The 18,477-nt window shown below is 37.3% G+C and overlaps 2 protein-coding genes across 2 annotated transcripts; both read right to left on the bottom strand.

The window, feature by feature from the left end:
• Positions 1-4,715: 4,715 nt before the first annotated feature.
• Positions 4,716-10,047, bottom strand: LOC103963325. The gene is made up of 7 exons (XM_048570072.1): positions 7,754-10,047; positions 7,435-7,672; positions 7,249-7,347; positions 6,978-7,046; positions 6,655-6,892; positions 6,393-6,520; positions 4,716-6,082 (listed from the first exon to the last, which is right to left on the bottom strand). Exons 3-7 carry the CDS (start codon positions 7,312-7,314, stop codon positions 4,844-4,846), a joined length of 1,740 nt encoding a protein of 579 aa, XP_048426029.1. The 5' UTR covers positions 7,315-7,347; positions 7,435-7,672; positions 7,754-10,047; the 3' UTR covers positions 4,716-4,843.
• A 136-nt stretch (positions 10,048-10,183) lies between these two features.
• Positions 10,184-17,849, bottom strand: LOC103963326 (ABC transporter B family member 25, mitochondrial-like). Its single transcript, XM_009376140.3, has 18 exons — positions 16,988-17,849; positions 16,796-16,857; positions 16,622-16,665; positions 16,326-16,428; positions 16,034-16,141; positions 15,318-15,401; positions 15,137-15,197; positions 14,457-14,602; positions 14,242-14,358; positions 13,784-13,869; positions 13,338-13,426; positions 12,997-13,052; positions 12,378-12,458; positions 12,169-12,234; positions 11,968-12,060; positions 11,717-11,781; positions 11,472-11,607; positions 10,184-10,992 (listed from the first exon to the last, which is right to left on the bottom strand). The coding sequence occupies exons 1-18, from the start codon at positions 17,592-17,594 to the stop codon at positions 10,849-10,851; spliced, it is 2,148 nt and encodes a 715-aa protein (XP_009374415.2). The 5' UTR covers positions 17,595-17,849; the 3' UTR covers positions 10,184-10,848.
• Positions 17,850-18,477: the final 628 nt, after the last annotated feature.

Raw genomic sequence — 18,477 nt, 5'->3', positions numbered from 1 at the left:
CCAAAAAAGAGGAGAAATGAATAAAAAAGGATTACACCCCACTTAAATTATCTGGTCCTAATTATGTGTCATGGAAACAGAAGAAATGGAGAGAAAGCAAGTCTTGGACTTACAGTACAAGTCATGGAAAGTCAGGAATTAGACACTATTTTCTGATAATTTGTAAAAGTTCTACACCTATATGAGAATATATACAAGAATTAGCCCCAAAAAATACAGATATGTTAATTGGGTTTAAGAGCTCTGTAACATTAAAGTGATAGGATTTTAAGCAGTTACTAATTAGGTTAGATTTGAACATTTCTTCTTTCAGAACTTCTGTAAGATTTCAGTAATATAAATATTAGTTCTGCTTGCAGGATTTCTATAATTAAGTTTTCAGTAAGAATTCATATTATTGCTTTCAGGATTTCTATAACATTTCAGTAATAACTATTAATGGAATATACTTGAACATGAAATTTGGATGCTAATCATCTTCATACACAAATTCCATCCTAAAGGATGCCCTAATCAATACTGTGATCACTATTTAACTTGTCATTTGCTTGTTTTCAATTTATTAATTAGACGTTAAAATGATTAAGGGAAATCGTATAAAATTTTCTATGGCTGCATCATAGCAAAAAATGTACTTGGAATTACATCCACATCATAATAATATTTTGTTCAATTAGCTAGTCATTAGTAAAAATGTGAAAATTGAGTCTTCTTGTGGTCTTTCTTGTTTCCCCTCTTCTGAATTAGCATATACGTACCAAAATGTTTGTTTCCATTTTTCGATCCCTTTGAATAATAGTTTTCATGGAGCAGTAAACATTATTGGAATCATGTGTATTATGTGATCTTAGAGATAGTTTAAGTGAGCTTTCTTCAGTCCACTCATGGAAGGGCAAAGGGTTTGAATTAGCTGCCGACTCATTCATTCAAACTCAGTAGAAATGGAGTGGATATTTCTACTGTGAATGTGTGAATGATGCGGGAGATAACTTCATTCTTTTCTTCTCTGTGCTTGGACTGAAGGGAGCTCCCTTTTACTGTCTTCTTTGTTGTATATATTGTTTACCTTGCCATTTTTTTGATGATGTATTTAGTGATCAGAGCTGTGGTTATCTCCGCACTTTTTTTGTTACATTCCTCAGGTGAAATAAGTTATGCCGATTTCTCTACTGATACTATACTTACAATTCTCTCCGTTAATTTCCATAATTTTCTACACCAAAATTTATGTTTATGCATTTTGAACGTGCTCGAGTTAAACTTAATTGGTCAAGGGTGCTATGTCTATTACAATGGATGCTGTGAAACTGTGTCACACCGTTGAAATTCAGTAACAAATTTGGGTACGTTTTTTGTTGTTTACCTATATTTTGGCTGCGGCTAGTAAGAAATAAGAGCAAGGGGCTGATCAACTCGTGAAATTAGTGACATGGAACTTTAAGGGAGAGTGAACAACCTCCTCCCTTCAAAACATTTCCATTGAATTGAACAAAATGATTGTGGGTTGTGGAGGGAAGAAAGAACTTTCCTGTCCCGACCATATTTTGCCTCTCTTTCTTACTCATCACTTGACTAGAGATTGTTATTTTTAGTAAAAAAAAAAATAGGAGAAGTTGCTAGAGCGAGGTGACGTATATCCCGCAGCATTGAAGTTTCTCTCCCGGAGCTGGAGGTAAAGAGTCAAAGACATATTACTAGAGAGAGGGTATGTGGATAAATCCCCGCTAAATCTGTAAGTTTTCTCTCCTACGGGAGGTACTTAGAGATTGTTGTTTCTAGTAAAACCTAAAGAACTAGAAACATGTTACTATACAGAACGTACAAGTCCAGCAGTGTCTACTTTAGCAAGTGAACCTGAACCCTCGCCAGGAGAGAGGGCTTTCCATTTGATGCTTACAATTTACATGTCCATGTTTATGCTGGGGAAATATGGAGGCTGTGGTTGGCTGTCTTTTTTGTTTTGGCAATGTTTGGCAACGCATAATAATTAGAAAGTAGGTTTTTATGGCATGCGTTTTGGCATCTTAAATCCCGCCTCATGTCTACGTCTGGTGGGGCTAAAACGCAGTCTCTCAGAATTGCAGAGGTTGGAACTTGGAGCTATATGCTAATACAGCACTTCATGCTTCATCGGCATTCGTGAGGTCTATATTTTATTGTATATATATATACCCTACAATCTCTTTTTAGTCTTTAATTATCAGCAGAAAGTTTGTTTCTTGAACATTATCTTGCACAAATTTGACTTCCCTTGGGCAAAAATCAAGAGGGAAAAATTCATGGCTTTCTCTAGGTCATTTTCATTCATCCCAAATTGGTAAATTACAATTTGGCATGTAGAAGTTTTTTATTTTTGGTGTGATTTTAATGAGTTATTTACGGGCATGTGTCAACTTGTGAGTTATTTAGGTGCATGTGTCAAGTTGTGAGTGTCAGAATACAATGGATTCTTACAGGTAACGAGTCAAGCAGTCTTATGAAGTTTAGTTGTGAGTAGGATTTTTCTAATTTGTTTGTAGCTGAAACCCTTTTTAAGGTGGTGCGTGTATATCATTTGTACGTGTTTGTATGAAGATCTGAAATGAATTAAAATAACCAGTTCATTGGTTGTCGATAATGGAAGTACACAAAAAAAGAAATTGAAAGTACAAGTGAAGTAGATTTTTAATTGTATTCATGGAGTAACGTGCATATGTTGTAGTAAAATTAATATCCTTTCCATATGGGGGTGTGTTTCCACATTGTCAGTTGCCCTATTTTATTACGTTGTTGATCTCATTCTAAGAAATCTGTACTAGTTAAAATTAAAGAGACTAAAATTTTAAACTAAATTTGTAAATCAAATGATGTGGTTATTAATTGTTGAATTATTATTTAAGTATTGATTGATATATATATTATTTATTGGTGATGTATAATTTATCTTCTTACCATAGCCGTTGCGTAATGCCTAGTGCATGAAGTAATCTACCAGACAACAACGGATATTTATGCTTTCTCGAGGCTTCTTTCTTGGAAGCCTAAGTGCCTAGTTCGACCAATTTCATTACCAATATGGGCAAGGAAGGACATTACTTGCATACACAAGGCATCTATCTCTCAATCCAATGAGAACGCTCTCATATGACTCGTATACAGTGTCTTTCTTACAACAACTGATCGATCTCCACGGCTAGGTTTGAAAGAAGTGAGGTTGGATGTGAGTGAACCCCTGTATTCATATATAATGAGAGTGGGAATTGTTGCCTCATCCCACTTCTTGTGTTTGCTTCCTCAATTTATGCTTGAAACTCTCATGGCGTTACGGGTTTTATCAGGTAAAGGTCATATTTATACTCGAATTGAAACGATGCATGAACAATTGTTGGACTGCAAAAGCTTTAACTGTTAGAAAATCAACCACAATGCAATAGTGCATGAAGTGAATTACTAGACAACTTGGAAACTTAAATGCCTGGTTCTACCTTTTTGGTTACCAAGATAGGCAAGGAAAGAATAGGCCACCTTACCAAATTTAAAAAGAAAAAGGAAAATAGTTCACACTCCTCAATGCTAAGAGAAACTGCTCTTGTAAGCTTGCAGCTTCTATATGATTGTGGAGATCGGTTGAATGAGTTTTCTTTGGGTAAGACTATCTCTGCGAGAACTGAAACAATGCATCAACTAGACTTCTGCAGCTTAAATTGTTTAGGGCGTGAGTAAAAATGTATCCGAACCGAACGATCCAATTAGAAACCTTCATGCATTGTGCTTTCACCCTACCACAACTACTTATCAAAGCTCTCCACAAAAGATGGATCAAGAACCAAAAACATTTCCTCAAACCCTAGGGGTCATAAAATAATCATTCACAACTTTTTAAACTGCTTCAGCCTATCATAATATTGAGTCATTGACATGTGAGGTGGTCCTCTCTTGTAAACCCTAGTCAGTGAAAACGATACGTACAGTAATGGTCCCCCCTCCCTGAGAGCTAAAGACTAAAATAGTTAGAGGTGGTTATGACCCTGCCAACATCGTATCATATGTTGACATGTTGATAGGTTGATCATAAATTTGAATAACTTAACATATCTGCATGTGTTGTTTAATGATTAATTTTCACTTAGTTATTTGTTATTGGATGGTTAAGTATCTGTTTAGAATGGTACACACGAGCCTAATTAAAATATACATACTATAAAGGATTGAAGGAAGGAGCCAGCCCATCAAGTGAAGTGGGTTTCACTAGGAATGAGTGCTTTTTGTCTGCTTTTCACTTGCCCTCTTTGACAACTTACGAGTCTTTTGATGCCGCATTGTGAGAATTCATCAGTGTTAGTGATTTCCACATTCATCTTTTGGCCTCTTGTACTTCACTTGTAAGTGAAGGAAAAATTCAATTTGGAGCTCGGACGTTTAAAAGAAATTTGAAGTCTTAGCAGATCTAGCTTAGTCAAGTTGGTTAGATTAGTGTTCTTTTCTCTATATGCAAATTCGAATCCCCTTTCTTATAGTTTAAATTAGATTAAAATATCACAATAATTAATAAAAAAAATTGAAGCCTAAAGGGAAGTCAGATATGCTACCAAACAGTTAATAAGGGATGGACACTGATGAACACAAATGAAGACATTACACATTAGAACATAAAACATAGTCTGAGGTGCCTACCAAAGCAGTTTAGGGACGACATAGATGAACAACTCAAAGGAGACATTACACATTAGAACATAAAACATAAAACCGTCTGTGAACTTAGGACAAGGCAAAGGACATTGAAAAGAGAAATACAAAACAAGTCCATTTGATCAACATGCATGGGATGAAAGTTCAAAGGAGCCCCTCCCTTAGCTCACTCAACTCACAGCTGAAGAGCCAAGTTAGGCTGCTGAGAGTCCACCTGCCAGGGCAGAAAAGATTCAGGAGTAGGCTCCTTTTGGTACCATTGAGTAGAAGCTCTTTCATGGCTACCAAATGCATTGTACAAGGGAGGAGGCTTCATAATTCCCCGAGCCGCCAGCGACACCTCCCCTTGTTCTCTCCTCATATACATGCCACCCTTTGCCATTGCACTATGATCCTCACCAAGCTTCAGTTTCATGCTCGGAAAGCTACTCATTTCTTGCACACCTTGCGCCGCATTGGGATGAGGCTTGAGCTGACCTGCCTGTGCAGGGTTAGCTATATAGTTATTCATTTGAGGAAGCTGACCTGCACGAAAAGAGTTAGCTGCATAGTTTCTATTGAGTTGCGTGTCGGAACCATTGAAGCAAGTTGTTGCCTGGATCAAACTCGACAGCTCAGGAGCGGGTGAAGGCCTCAGATAGGTGTTAGTTTTCGACGTGATCTCTTGCAGCCTCGACTGATTTGATGCAGTCCTAGACATCGGAGCTTGCGGAAGCTGCTGCAGCAGGTTTCCTACATTGTTACGTTCTGCTAGCATATCCACAGTCCTAAACTTTATGCTTTTTGTCCCAGGACCACCCAAATCTCTAACAACGCAAATGTGCGACCCCAACTGAACGTTTCCGTTCTGATATTGATGAGGCCTGCCTTCAATGTTGCTCCCGTGAAGTCTTATGCCATTGGGAAGACTGGTGAAGTCCATGGTTTTGTTTATGTCAATAGCCATCCGTTTCGGGAAAGTTTTGTCAGAAGTATCTTGTTCCTCGGGTGCTTTCCCTTTCGGGTCAATGACATTACCCTCCATGCCTAATCTGGATGTGTCGGCTGCATTCATCTTTCCCTTGTAAGCACCCTCATTGATGCATACACTGGCTCTAACCGGGGCATATCCTTGTGCAGAAGCATCGCCATGGAAATAAGAAGCATTCACATCCCTTGGCAAGTTATCCAGGCAATTATGTTGCATATGAGCCATTTGAGAACTATTAACACCGATAGGATGACCAAGTGCTGGTGATGCAGATAGGGCGAAAGCTGGATAATTTTGGTTCTGAATTGGAGGGGTTGCCTGGGGCTGGCAATGCTGAGCTGCAAGTAGACTTTCTAATTTCTTCTTAGCAACCATTTGAGCTGTTGGCCCCAAATTTTTAATGAACCATATGAGACTTTCTTTGTATCCGAAACCAGCATCAATCTACATTGTCATGAAGAAGCAACGAAGTTATATATTTAATTATTTATACTTACACAACAAGTTTGCCGAAACCAGTAAATAATCTCAAAGTTAAAACATTTTTCAAACACTTCCATAAAGTTCTATGAGCACCATATGAAACAGGCAGGGTGTCGCAGTCTCCGGTCTTGGAACAAATTGCAAGCCAAGTAAGTCCTTTTCTCTTTTCATATGAAAACATATCGGTGCAGACGTTACGAAAAATCTTGTGTATAAAAAACTAACATGCTGTGCTTTCTTATGGAGGTGAGGTTATATCATAGTAATTTACATGGGCAAGTAATTTGCTGGGGGCGTTGTAGACAGCTGAGATTAAAGATTCATTCTCATTGGAAGGCGTACAATAACTGTAACGGCTCTGCACTTCGGCTAAATTTGAGCCCCTACCATTTCTCATTCCTGTTCAAAGCAAGGGAAAGGCAAACCAGGTTAGCTTCCTTTTCCATCCATAAAAATGCATGAAGGTAGAAAAATTCTTCGAATTCCGCTAGTTATCTTCTAATCAACAGTCTCTAAGCCATTGCAATAATTACCAGGATTTGGATCAGCTTGTTTTTCTCTTCTGAGAGATGAGCCACACAAGCGCTGTGGTTTGCCAGTTGGTTCAAAAAACTTTGGCTTCCCAGTTGGTTCAAGAAACTTTGAGTGTATATCTCCACCATTCCCATCAGGGCAGAGTATTTCATGGAAGTAATATTTTAACAGAAAACGCCTTCGATCATATCTCAGAGTTCTGAAAAGTTCGTTGGCAAGATCTTTTATACCTTGAGCCTGGTAAGAAAACTAAGATTTTCATGGTAGTTTATATATATAAAAACAAAAACCATGAAAAGGAAAATTATATAAATTAGCCTACCTCTTGGTAATATATGGTGGCTTTTCCGTTGAAGTGAATTGCATTTTTGGGTATCAGCAGCACATCACGCTGTTAATTCAAAGAAAAAAAAGTTCATAATTTCGTCAATTACACATGCCACTCGGTGCAATTCAAAACATAAAATGATGCGGTAATTTTTTCCGGTTTCTGATCGACGCCGGATACAAAGGAGAGTAGAAGATTGCAAGAAAGAAGAAGAAGAAGAAGAAAGAATAGGGACAGGAGGAAGAGCGTTTGTTTCGGCGCAAACCTTGAATTGTTGCAGGGTTGCATACATTTCTGCATGAAGTTTATCTCTAAGGGTGCCAAAATCCATTGGCTTTTTTATGGTTGTGTAATAGGTTATTACCTTGGAAACCAAGAAACATATCACTGTTATCTGATTTGAAAGATGAAACAAATGTGAGAAAAATTTGGCAACACGTATAGAGCTAACCTTTTTAGGGTCAACAGGCTGAGCAAATACATCAAGTGTATCCCTCCTATGTAAAGCAGACACATTAGGTTAAAAAACCATGCCATACGTGCTTAAACAATCCACGTCCTTGAGTAATTTTCCAACTAGTAATTCAAGCATTCCAGAAGAAAGAAAACAATGTGCACACACCTTTGTAACGTATTAAGGATGTACTCGCATACTTGTTTCACCGCCACTGGCGTAGATAACAGTTGATCTGCAACGTGAACAATAACTACGTTACTGCATTCGGAAATCTTGAACTAAACAAAATCTATGTTAGAAATAAGAATCTCACTGATCTTGCTCGCGTCGACATCATGTATTCGGTCTTCAAAAACTTGCATGCAACGGCAAATGAGAAGGGAAGGATTGCTGAGCCGCAACTTTTGGAAAGGACCCTGCCGCTGAAATAAGTATCCAAGATAAACTAGAGTTCCAATTTATGCATGCACATATATAAGTCAGTTCTTCACTTAAGCGAACATTGTTTATTTATTAGAGAACGAACTATCCATATTGTATCGTTATGGTGTCGATATCATTGTCAACAAGTACCGATGTGTTACTGATACACTACAGAGAATTTATGTCAATACATAATGTAAGAGTAAGGCAGGGACAGAACGACCTGTTGAGAAGATAGAACTACATCTTCAAGTTTTTTGCGCTTTCGGCCCCTCTTGGAACCAGAAGCTGCTGCTTTTGCTGCAACAGGTGTCTTACCGTTCTCGCTACCGACATTAGTTTTGGATTTGGGGATTTCTTTGTTCTTCTTAGCCTCCTTCAATGCCGATATTCGGGCACTCTTCCTTCTCCCTTCAACTAGTTCACTTCCCCCCATATTTCCATAGCTGGATTGTGCCATATACATTTTAATTTCAATCCATGTTTGTAATGTAGAAAATGCGCACAAAAAGCCGGTTACAAACTTTTAGTCAAAACTAGAACCAGAGGCATACTAAACCTACAATAATGTCGGACATAAACCATGATTTAGTGTTCTTGAGTTTCATTTTTTATTAAAAGTTTGTAATCAGTTTTTGTATGTAATTCGCTTCTAATTTTCTGTACTATTTAGATATCAGCTTTTATAAGAAATTCAAGAACATGAAAACATTTTTTTATTTTATTTATAAATGATAGTGTTAATAGGTTAATAATTTAACTGCTAAAGGGGGAGGAAAACAACAAATGAATAGTTTGGTAATTCGGTAAATGCAAAATACCAATTCATTTGTAACGGATGCCCCACGTCAGCATCATCGCCAAAATATTTTACAGCTCATCACTGATGACGTCACTTTCTTTGCTAGTTTTACCACAAAGAGAAGGTTTTGGCAAGGTGAAAATATTTCTACTTTTTTCAAACAACAATGGTTTGAAACAAATTTCCTTCTGATGAAAAGTAGAACTAGAACTTTTCACCAAGATGATTTATTGCAAAAAGCATTTTTGTCCCTGTTTGACGTACATTTAGATTACACAAGCATGTTACAAGTACTTTTCAGATTTTAATTAAATTTCAACGTACTCCTAGCAAAAGTGCTTAGATATAAACGTGATTTTTGAAGCACCACCTAAACAAAGAGATAAGGTTTGCAAGGTAAATTTTTTTTTTTCTTTTCTTTTCTGTCAACAATAACGGCCTGAAACATATTTCCTTATGATAAAAAGTAGAACATGAAATTTTTGCCCCGATAATTTATTGAAATAACCGCAACTCTTGTTTTCTAAAGATATCTGTCTAGAAGTGCTTTCAAAAAGGCTAAAAATGCCGTGAAATAGCCAAAAAAACGCTATTTGGCAACTTTTGACAGAAAAAATAAACAGTGTTTCTAGTTTATTAAAAGCATTTTCAAAGAACATTTAAGACTTTAATTCAAATTTGAATAGCAAAAACGCTTGTTTGCATAAGTGCTTCCTGAAGAAGCATTCCTGCTGGCTTTTCCCACATCCTATTTTGATTTCCTCAATTCAATACTCAATTTCAAATTCCCACATTGAGGATCCAGTGTTAATATGTACATGCAAAAGGAGAGGAGAATAGGAAAGAATGCTACATAGCCAAATGGTAGTCTTCCTTCCCTCTTTTTCCTTTTGCAGCACAAGTAAATTTTTGTACTTTCAAAATTTGAAGCAAGGATGGTTATAAAGGATACAGGCAAATGAAAAATTACTGTAAACCAAATAAGAAAAATAACACGGGACGGGAAAGCCCCGCCAACCGGACCTTAGAAGCTTGAAACAAGGATGTTACAAAAAAAACCCTGTAAAAATGCAGCTATGTACAGATTCTACATAGAAGGAAAGGTAGATTGGAGCAAAGAGAAGAGAACAAACCTTATGAGAGAGCCAATGCAGCAGTTGAGGTAAAAGCAAATGGGAAAGTGCAGGTAAAATTACCAAATGAACAGTCACAACCCTATAACTCTTTCAAAACTGGCAAATTCTCATCACATAACATGCATTTAAGTCACACTCTCAGACTCAAGTGATCAAGGACTTCTCTAGAGATAAGTTCATACACCGGGCACTTTTGTCCATGCTCTGGGTAGGTGTCCAAGTAAGCGTTACATGCAACGATTATTTTGACAACTGTGCGATGAACAAACTCGACTTCTACAAGTGCCAGTAACTTCCTAATCTGTTCAACATGCAATTGTTACGCCAGATTTGGCATAACGCTAATACGTTACGCAATGTTGCTATCTATACGACAAAAGAATAACGTAAGCAAATTTACCTTTCACTCCACAAACACAATAAAGATCCATAAATTCACAAAATGCAAGGCACAATTTGCGCAAAAAAGAAGATACATGTGTAAACACAAATTGACAAAATTTCACACTGATTTACATCTTGTGCATGGATTGATAGAACTAAAAGCACAAAGCCACAAAATTCTACAGTCCTTCCTAAAATGATGTATAAAAGTGAACTGAATTCAATCCTAAGCAGCAAGGATATAGTTAAGAAGCTACCTCAGGTATCAGTTAGATAATTTACACAAAATTTCTTCCGATGTTCATAGGCTGCTACGGTAACACAGTGCATGCTTCTCAAAGCTAAACTGGCTTCTGTACAATTTATCAGAAGGAACCAAGCAGCACTGCCTACCTTATCATAGAAGCATGGGCTTGAAACTTAGTCAAGTGAAGATCATAGAAGAATTGTATGGAGAAATCCACATGCCATTTATCAATCTTTCAAGTGCACGCGAGAGCATTGCTTAAACCCAAGTGCATCCTCATGTATACCAATTCAATATATCTATAAGTTGATTATCCAAGGCAGCTAATAAAGTACAGCAAGACTGACAGAAAAACAGCTTCTTAAGCCACTCTTTCTTATTTTGGGAGGGAGAGGGGTGGAGGAATAGGAACAAGGTCAAGCCCCCAATTTAACGGTGGAATCAAGCGCATCAATTGTGTTATTTTGCTGTCCCCAGAGCTGTGCATATCTTCCTGCCTTAGACAAGAGAACATCATGGGGTCCCTGCTCTACTACTTTCCCGTTTTCCAGAACTATTATCTGAGATTTGATTCGAAAAGAGAGGAATAAGATAAAAGGAATATGAAAAGTTAAAGGAACTGTAGGACAGAGGGTAGTCCAACAAAGGTTTTGATAACAAAACATTTATGCCTCATTTGGTGTCTGGGATTGGGCAACTCACTAGATTCAATGCATGTTGAATGAAGTGGAAAGCATGAGATGGATTAATTGTGAAGAAAACTTTTCCCTCCTAATCCATCTTCTACCTACACTTGGACAAACTATTCAACTGAATATCTACTTTTTCATTCAACATTCATTGAACTAGCGAGTTATCCAATGCAAGCCAAGTGCAGCCATCAAACAAGGAGTTCAATAGTTTAAAAGGTATGACAAAACTGCAACTCACACACTTTCATGCCCACGAACCCAACTTAAGAATTACAAAGTCTTAGATGTTAAGGTGAAAAAGATTTAAAAATGCAGGAGAATCCACACACAGGTGGAAGAATGCTTACCTCATCGCACTGCATTGCAGTGGTTAGCCTATGGGCAATGAAAATTGATGTTCGATTAGTTGCCAAGGACTTCAATGCAGTTAATATTTCTGCTTCTGTGGTACTATCTAGTGCACTTGTAGCTTCATCACATAAGCTGTGGATATCAAATGAAAAGAACATCATAAAATAATTACTTTCTCCTTAAAGGAGATTAAAGCATGAATAAAAAGAAAAAAAATATGGAAAAAGAAGAGAATGGTTACAGAATTGGAGGCGCTTTCAAGAATGCACGAGCCAGTGCCACACGCTGTTTCTCACCACCACTTAACTGCACAGAATTATTATCAATTTTTTCAGAATTCAATAGTTCCACGAAGGATTAACAAACAGTCAACATTAAAAAGATTACATTAAACTCATGTAGTACCCTAACCCAACCTAGCCCTCAGAGGGGGATGTTTATATCATGACTACAGCAAACAAATTAATTGGTGGACAGTATCAGTACTCTCACCTTAAGCCCTCGTTCCCCTACAACAGTAGAGTACCTGTCAGGGAACTTCATGATAGTGTCATGTATTGCTGCGCGTCGAGCGGCATCATACACCTTATCAAAAATATTTATTTAGGCCAAGAAAATAGCACAGTAGATTAAATAATGCACAATAAGCTTTTCAAAGAATAAAACTAAAAGAGATACTCATCCATCTTATACCTCTTCTTTTGTTGCCGAAAGATTACCATAATGAATGTTGTGAAATATCGTATCATTGAAAAGTACCTGCCAATGAACCACAAGATATTTCCTTATTAGTCTGTTACTACTTAAGACCAGCAAGATCTTGCACAGCCACCTCAGAGTTTGCCATAGTACCAACTAAAACCAGAAACAAAACAAAATTGAAGTTGCTTATTTGGACTTACTGTATCTTGGGGCACAACACCAATAGACTTCCGTACACTCTCAAGTGTCACATCGCGAATATCTTGACCATCTATCTTTATCTGTCAATGACAAACTTTTTATGAGAATGGGAAGACTGTCCATTTGACGTGAAATGCAATTTATTAAAACCTCTTAATCAACCCTTGTTTGGTCATCTCTAACTCAAGTCATAATTCAATCCAATTCCTTGTTTAGTTACAAAGCTTGTTATTTTCAGGGAATATTTTTGTTCTTCCTTTTAATAATTCATCTTTAATCATCCCTAGGTGGTGATAACCAAGCTGTTTCCTGTTACCTAGCAGATTAAAAAGTTAAAACAGCTTAAAATATGTTTCGAGCTGATGAGAAGATTGATGGCAAGTTCTTAAAGTACTATTATCATCATAAAACTTTGTCTAAATGATTAGAAATTGCAAACAGCATAAAAACTTTCAGCAATGACAATAAGCAAGGCAAAACCTAACAAGTGACGACCACTCACGACTTGAGCCATCAGGATCAGACTCGAACACTAAGATAACACTAACATGCTTTGTAAATAAGGCCCATATTGTACCAATAGGAAACAATAACAGAAAACAGAATTAGTTCGCTTACCCTTCCAGAATGGGTGTCAAAGAACCTGAAGAGCAATCTGAGAATGGTGGACTTGCCTGCAGGCAAAATGCAAATTCAATACATTCATAAATCCATGCATATTGAGAAAATAAACATACGCTATATCATGCAATAATACAAAAAATAAAAGAAATAACTATGCATGGGCATCACTTGCTTATCCTAGTAACCGCTGGGCTTACATCAAGCAATGTGAGCAGAACTATGGTAGAACCATGTCACCAAAGGAAGCACACAAACCATAAACGTATAGTATTTCATGTCGAACATTAAATTATCGATGAGGAAAGGAACATTGTATCAAGAGACGGTCCCCTTACCACTTCCGCTGGTTCCAACGATAGCCACACTCTTTCCAGCAGGTACAACAAATGATATCCCATCAAGAATCTTTCTTTCTGTCAGGTAACTGCATCGATGGAAAATAGGAAAATATAGTGCATCAGCAATGGATCATACAAACAATACACTTATAATAATATCACATGCAAATCTGGGACATAAAGATCAAGTCTATCGTCCAAGAAACCCTTTACATCATCATTCTAAGTTGCTAACGATGTTGAGAAATGCCGACTCAGAGGGAAGGCAAGCAAAGCCTTCACTTGCACCCAATTTAAGCCTTCTTCTGAGATCCAGTTCTTTTAAACACCCAAAATTATAAAAGAAACAAAGTCCTTGAACTCTCAGCCTTTAAATATTAAAAATCAATGATCTTGAAATGCTCTATTAATAATAGAAGGATAGAAAGAGAAGCATACACCACCTGAAGTGTACATTGTCAAACTGAACGCTCCCCCCACGTAACTCCAGAGGCTTTGCATCAGCTTTGTCACCAATTTCAGCCTTTACCTACAGTAGTAATGAAAACAAAAGTACAAGTTGAAACAAGAAAGCGTATTAGAAAGTGAAAAATTGCCAACTCACCAACGTACAGGATAACAAATATTGAAATAACTTGAATGGCAAACAAAATCTATCTCATCCATATAAAAGTTATAAGTACAAAGTACAAACTCACAAGTAAAAGAATAAGAGTGTTATATATATTTCCTTCTTGTTTCTTAACCAACAAGGCTTGAAAATAGAAAGAGCATAGGTTTTGTCCATTATAAGATAGATTTTTTTTATAGTGAACAAGTGAATAAAAAATAATCAAGAGAAACACTCTATACATCAACTGAAAGCCAACTTGCAAGTAAACTGTGAAGTTCCTTCATTTACCTCCAGTAACTGAAACATAGATTTCATGTCAACCAGACTCTGTATAGTCTCACGATAAACACTACCAAGAAAATTGAGTGGAAGCGAGAGCTGGAATAGAAGTCCATTCACCATGACCTGTGTATTGATTCACCCATAATTTGAATGACCATTAGAGAATCTCTTCGAAATACATAAAAATTCAAAAACTAAGTCAGTATCTAAAGGAAAATTACCAAATCACCAACTGTCATATTGCCACTCATAATACCATTTGAACACAACACCATAGCAGTTGACAGAGCCGTGCTAAATATAATATTTTGGCCGAAGTTCAAAAAAGCAAGACTGCGTTGTGTTTTTAAAGCAGCATCCTCATACCCTGAAAGATAGAATAACGAAAAGCAACAGAAGAAGCATTAAGAAACCATGAAAATAACATTTTGGGGTACATAAGTGCTCAATTTAAAACTAAGGAAACTACTATTATTAGTGAAAGCAAAATATTTCAGGGTGGAACAACAAGTCCAATACCGTGGGAAGAAATAACCCACAAAGAACACTCAATAAAGTAAAATAAGAGTCGGCTTGGTGGAATGCCACCTGAGATTACCATGCAAACCCATAAATGCATGAAACAGAAGGAAGCATCAATGTTGGTTCATGAAAGAATTTTCTTGACCAGTAAGCAAGCAGTGCATATGTCGCAATAAATACATGTTTATGCATAACTTCAAAATAATTTGACATTTTATGACTTTAAGTTTATCAGAAAGACTAACAGCAGCTTTTACATTTTGTGTACCATGAACTAGTGGGTATAATTCATATTAGTTTCCAGACCAATGCTAATTCAGGATTGATAACCATGCAACATACTACGTACTATGATACTATAAAAAAGAAAAAAACTTACTCTTTAAGTACTCATCATATTTAGTGGCTTCATAAGTTTCGTTATTGAAATATTTCACAGTCTGTTGAAAGAAAATAGCATCAGATGATGAAATAACAGAAAAATAACTTGAAAAGATAAGAGACTTGACGGCATCTTGTGCATAAAGTGAGTAGAAGCCATACAAAGTACTTCACGTTACCTCATAATTTATAAGTGAATCGATTGCCCTTGTACTAGCATCATTATCAGCCTTATTCATGGCCTTCCTAAACTTAGTCCTCCACTGTAAAGGCAAGAAAATCATTAACGAAAAGTTCATAAACCAAAAGCTATCAGCATATTAATAGACAGGATAAGATGATGAAATGGTTCAAGATATTTCTAGACATATCTCAATACAGCATAATATGCATGTATGAAGAAAAATGTACATGCCAATACAGATCACTAATAAAAGAAAAAAGGTGTCACCTACAAGGAATAGAAATTAGAGCATCCCCAAGGGGACTCTTCATATTCAGCTAAAATTACAAAAAATTCATTTTCGCTAGCCACTTTTGAATGTTACTCCAACCCTGCTACCTACTTTAAGTAGTCATGAATGTCTCTAAATTTTTTCCTCTCTCAAGAATATTCAAAATGAAGAAGTTTGCTCGCTAATTATATTAAAATATTAGATAGTAAGTCACTAGGAATCACTTTCTCTCCCTCATATGTATGAGCTCGTAGAGGTTGAGTAACTTTTAGGGACAAAATAGCTAGTAGTATGATGTGGGCATCTTTTTTGAAATTTCTCTACATTTTAGCTGTGACACTTTCATTAGCTAGTCCCTTGCAGATGCTCTAACAAACAGGAAAAAAGTGCACAATTCATTCCACAAACTGTAAGCAAACAATTGACAAGAGACACAATACCTGTGTGACAGTCAATGTAAATGCGACATATGCAGCAACTGATAGTGAAGTTATCCACGCAAAAGGTGCTCCAAATTTGTAAGCCAGTATACCTGAAACCATAGATATCTGGAAAGGACCGAAAGGTACATGTCAAATCAGTTGAATTTGTTTAGAAACTCAGTAATGTAGTTCTGTTATATATACGAAGTGAGATGGAACATCAACCTTCGCACGAATAACAGCACAACGTTACTAAGTCCAGTGTATACATGTCAACAAGCTTGACAATAACCAAAGGTACAGATCATACCTCTAAGATGGTGGGTACAACATTGAACACCATAGACGATAGAATAAAATTTATTGCACGGCTACCACGGTCAATTATTCTATTTAGTCCACCGGTTTCTCGACTGAAATTAAGTAGACAAGGGATAACACAATTGTCAGCATGCAACTAATAGCTCAAAATATCAACTTTATTAAAAAGGCTGTTATTACAAACTAAAGCACGATATCTCCCCTAAGGACAACTAAATTCTCAGCCCTCCTCTACAACTTATGGATACATTCTAAACAAACATGGAGAGTAATAGATATAGATACCTAAGATGATATTGAAGATCAAGGTCGTGCAAATGAGAGAAGACCTGCAAAATGTTGAAATTGCATTTGGCAAGGAAGACTTTAGGATATAAAGAATCTAATTTCTTAGAGTAATCCAAGCATGCTATATATGTAACCAATAAAGGAAACATGTTGGGAATGCTACTCTCATACCTTCCTAGATACTGATCGGATTGTTCGCAGCGCAACCTTAGAAAACACGGCAGTCCGCAATTCTACAGCCATATAATTATGCAAAGTTTTACATATAAACAACAACCCCAGTTCCATAAAAACATGTCAGTTAAGCATGAATATCCAAAGACAATGGTATGAGCAAAGCAATTACTTTATGCGTAGTAGTACCGTTGAAAGCAGAAGCGCAAGTACGTGCAATCCCATATCCAATCAAAACCGAAGCCGGGGTTACAAAAAGAGCCAACTGGGTCGAATTGGCGGCGGTGAAAGAAGCCAGAGCAGTGGCATTGCCAGTGGCCGAGCTCAACCAATCAACGGCAAGCTTGAAAAGGAAAGGCACCTGCACATTGAGTACCTTCGCGCCAACCAAGAACCCCAAAGCAGCAATGACCCTGATGCGGAATTCATAGTTATCTTTCATCCACAAGTAACTGGCGAGAGTTCGGAAAATCTGCACGTCCGTAATCTGTTCGACGGAATTCCCCTTAGACACTGTAGGAGTCGGGTTGTTCTTGTCCGGGGATGTGGAGAACAACGACCGCCCGTCCGGCTGAGAAGGGGCGGACGTGCCATCGGCGATGAAGGCGTTAACGCGGAAAGGGAGTATTGATGCTCTACGGACGGTGTTCGAAGTCAAAGGCTTTGGGAGACGAATGGGCCTGCCGTGGAAGGCGGTTCTGGTGGTGAAGGCGTTTGATTGGAAGCTCCAGTGGGGTTTGAGGTGGAGGAGATTCCCGCCGGCTCTGTGCCACTTCGACGCGGTGGGACCCAGCATCTTCTAGTTGTTGGCTGTTGCTTGGACCCAGCCAGCAAGCTTAGCTCAAAGGGAAAATCTGGAAACCCTAAATTGGGAAGGCTTTATGGAGGGAGGGAAGGATGAATCAGGACAGAGAAGAAGGGAAGGGGGGAGAAAGTCAAGGTTGATTCTTTGATGATTTTCAGAGCATAACCATTGTTGGTCTTCCAAAGTTCAAAGCTTTCACTTTGTAGGAGAATATTGGGTTCTTTCAGCGTATGGTAAGGTTGCTGGGCCAAGGAGAGGGGCATCAGCCCCATGGCTAGGGGGAGTCCACGTGTTATAAAGCGTCAGCAAATTAGAATCGTTTGATAATCATTCTGAATAATTGAATTTGTATTTAATTGTTGATTCAGCATGTTTCGTGGTTTAAATTTATTTTACGCTATTGGTCTCAAGTTCAAATAAAAGGACAAGGAGTGTATGTCATGTAGTCGACAACTGACATTTTGTTTTTCACGTCAAATCTTTATGATTTATTTCACCATAATCATAATGTTTTTCATTCATTAAGAGTATTTTGCATGTGATTATAATGATATGCTATTTTCGGTATTGTAAATTTGTTTATGGTAGAATCTGAACTTCACCGTATAATGTTACCCTAGTTGACCGTGAGAACGTCGATGAAATGGTTCACATTATGAGACATTGAGATTCAACAAATTAATAATTTTAAAGTGAAACGTGGATGGAATGGATCTCCATTGTGAAGTCCATGAAACCAAGAATTTAGTGTATGTTATGTCAAGCGCGCATGAACATCCTGATGTAGCTCCTACTTTTTAATAATTTAAAGATGAAAGTTCTACTCAACATTCCTAACATAATTTCAAAATACATTCCAAAACGTTCAAATTTT

The sequence above is a fragment of a genome, unplaced genomic scaffold, assembly GCF_019419815.1.
Source record: "Pyrus x bretschneideri cultivar Hongxiangsu unplaced genomic scaffold, Pyrus_bretschneideri_v1 Contig51, whole genome shotgun sequence".
Classification (NCBI taxonomy): domain Eukaryota; kingdom Viridiplantae; phylum Streptophyta; class Magnoliopsida; order Rosales; family Rosaceae; genus Pyrus; species Pyrus x bretschneideri.
The sequence above is the reverse complement of the archived record's forward strand: the minus strand, read 5'-3'. Positions and strand labels throughout refer to the sequence as shown.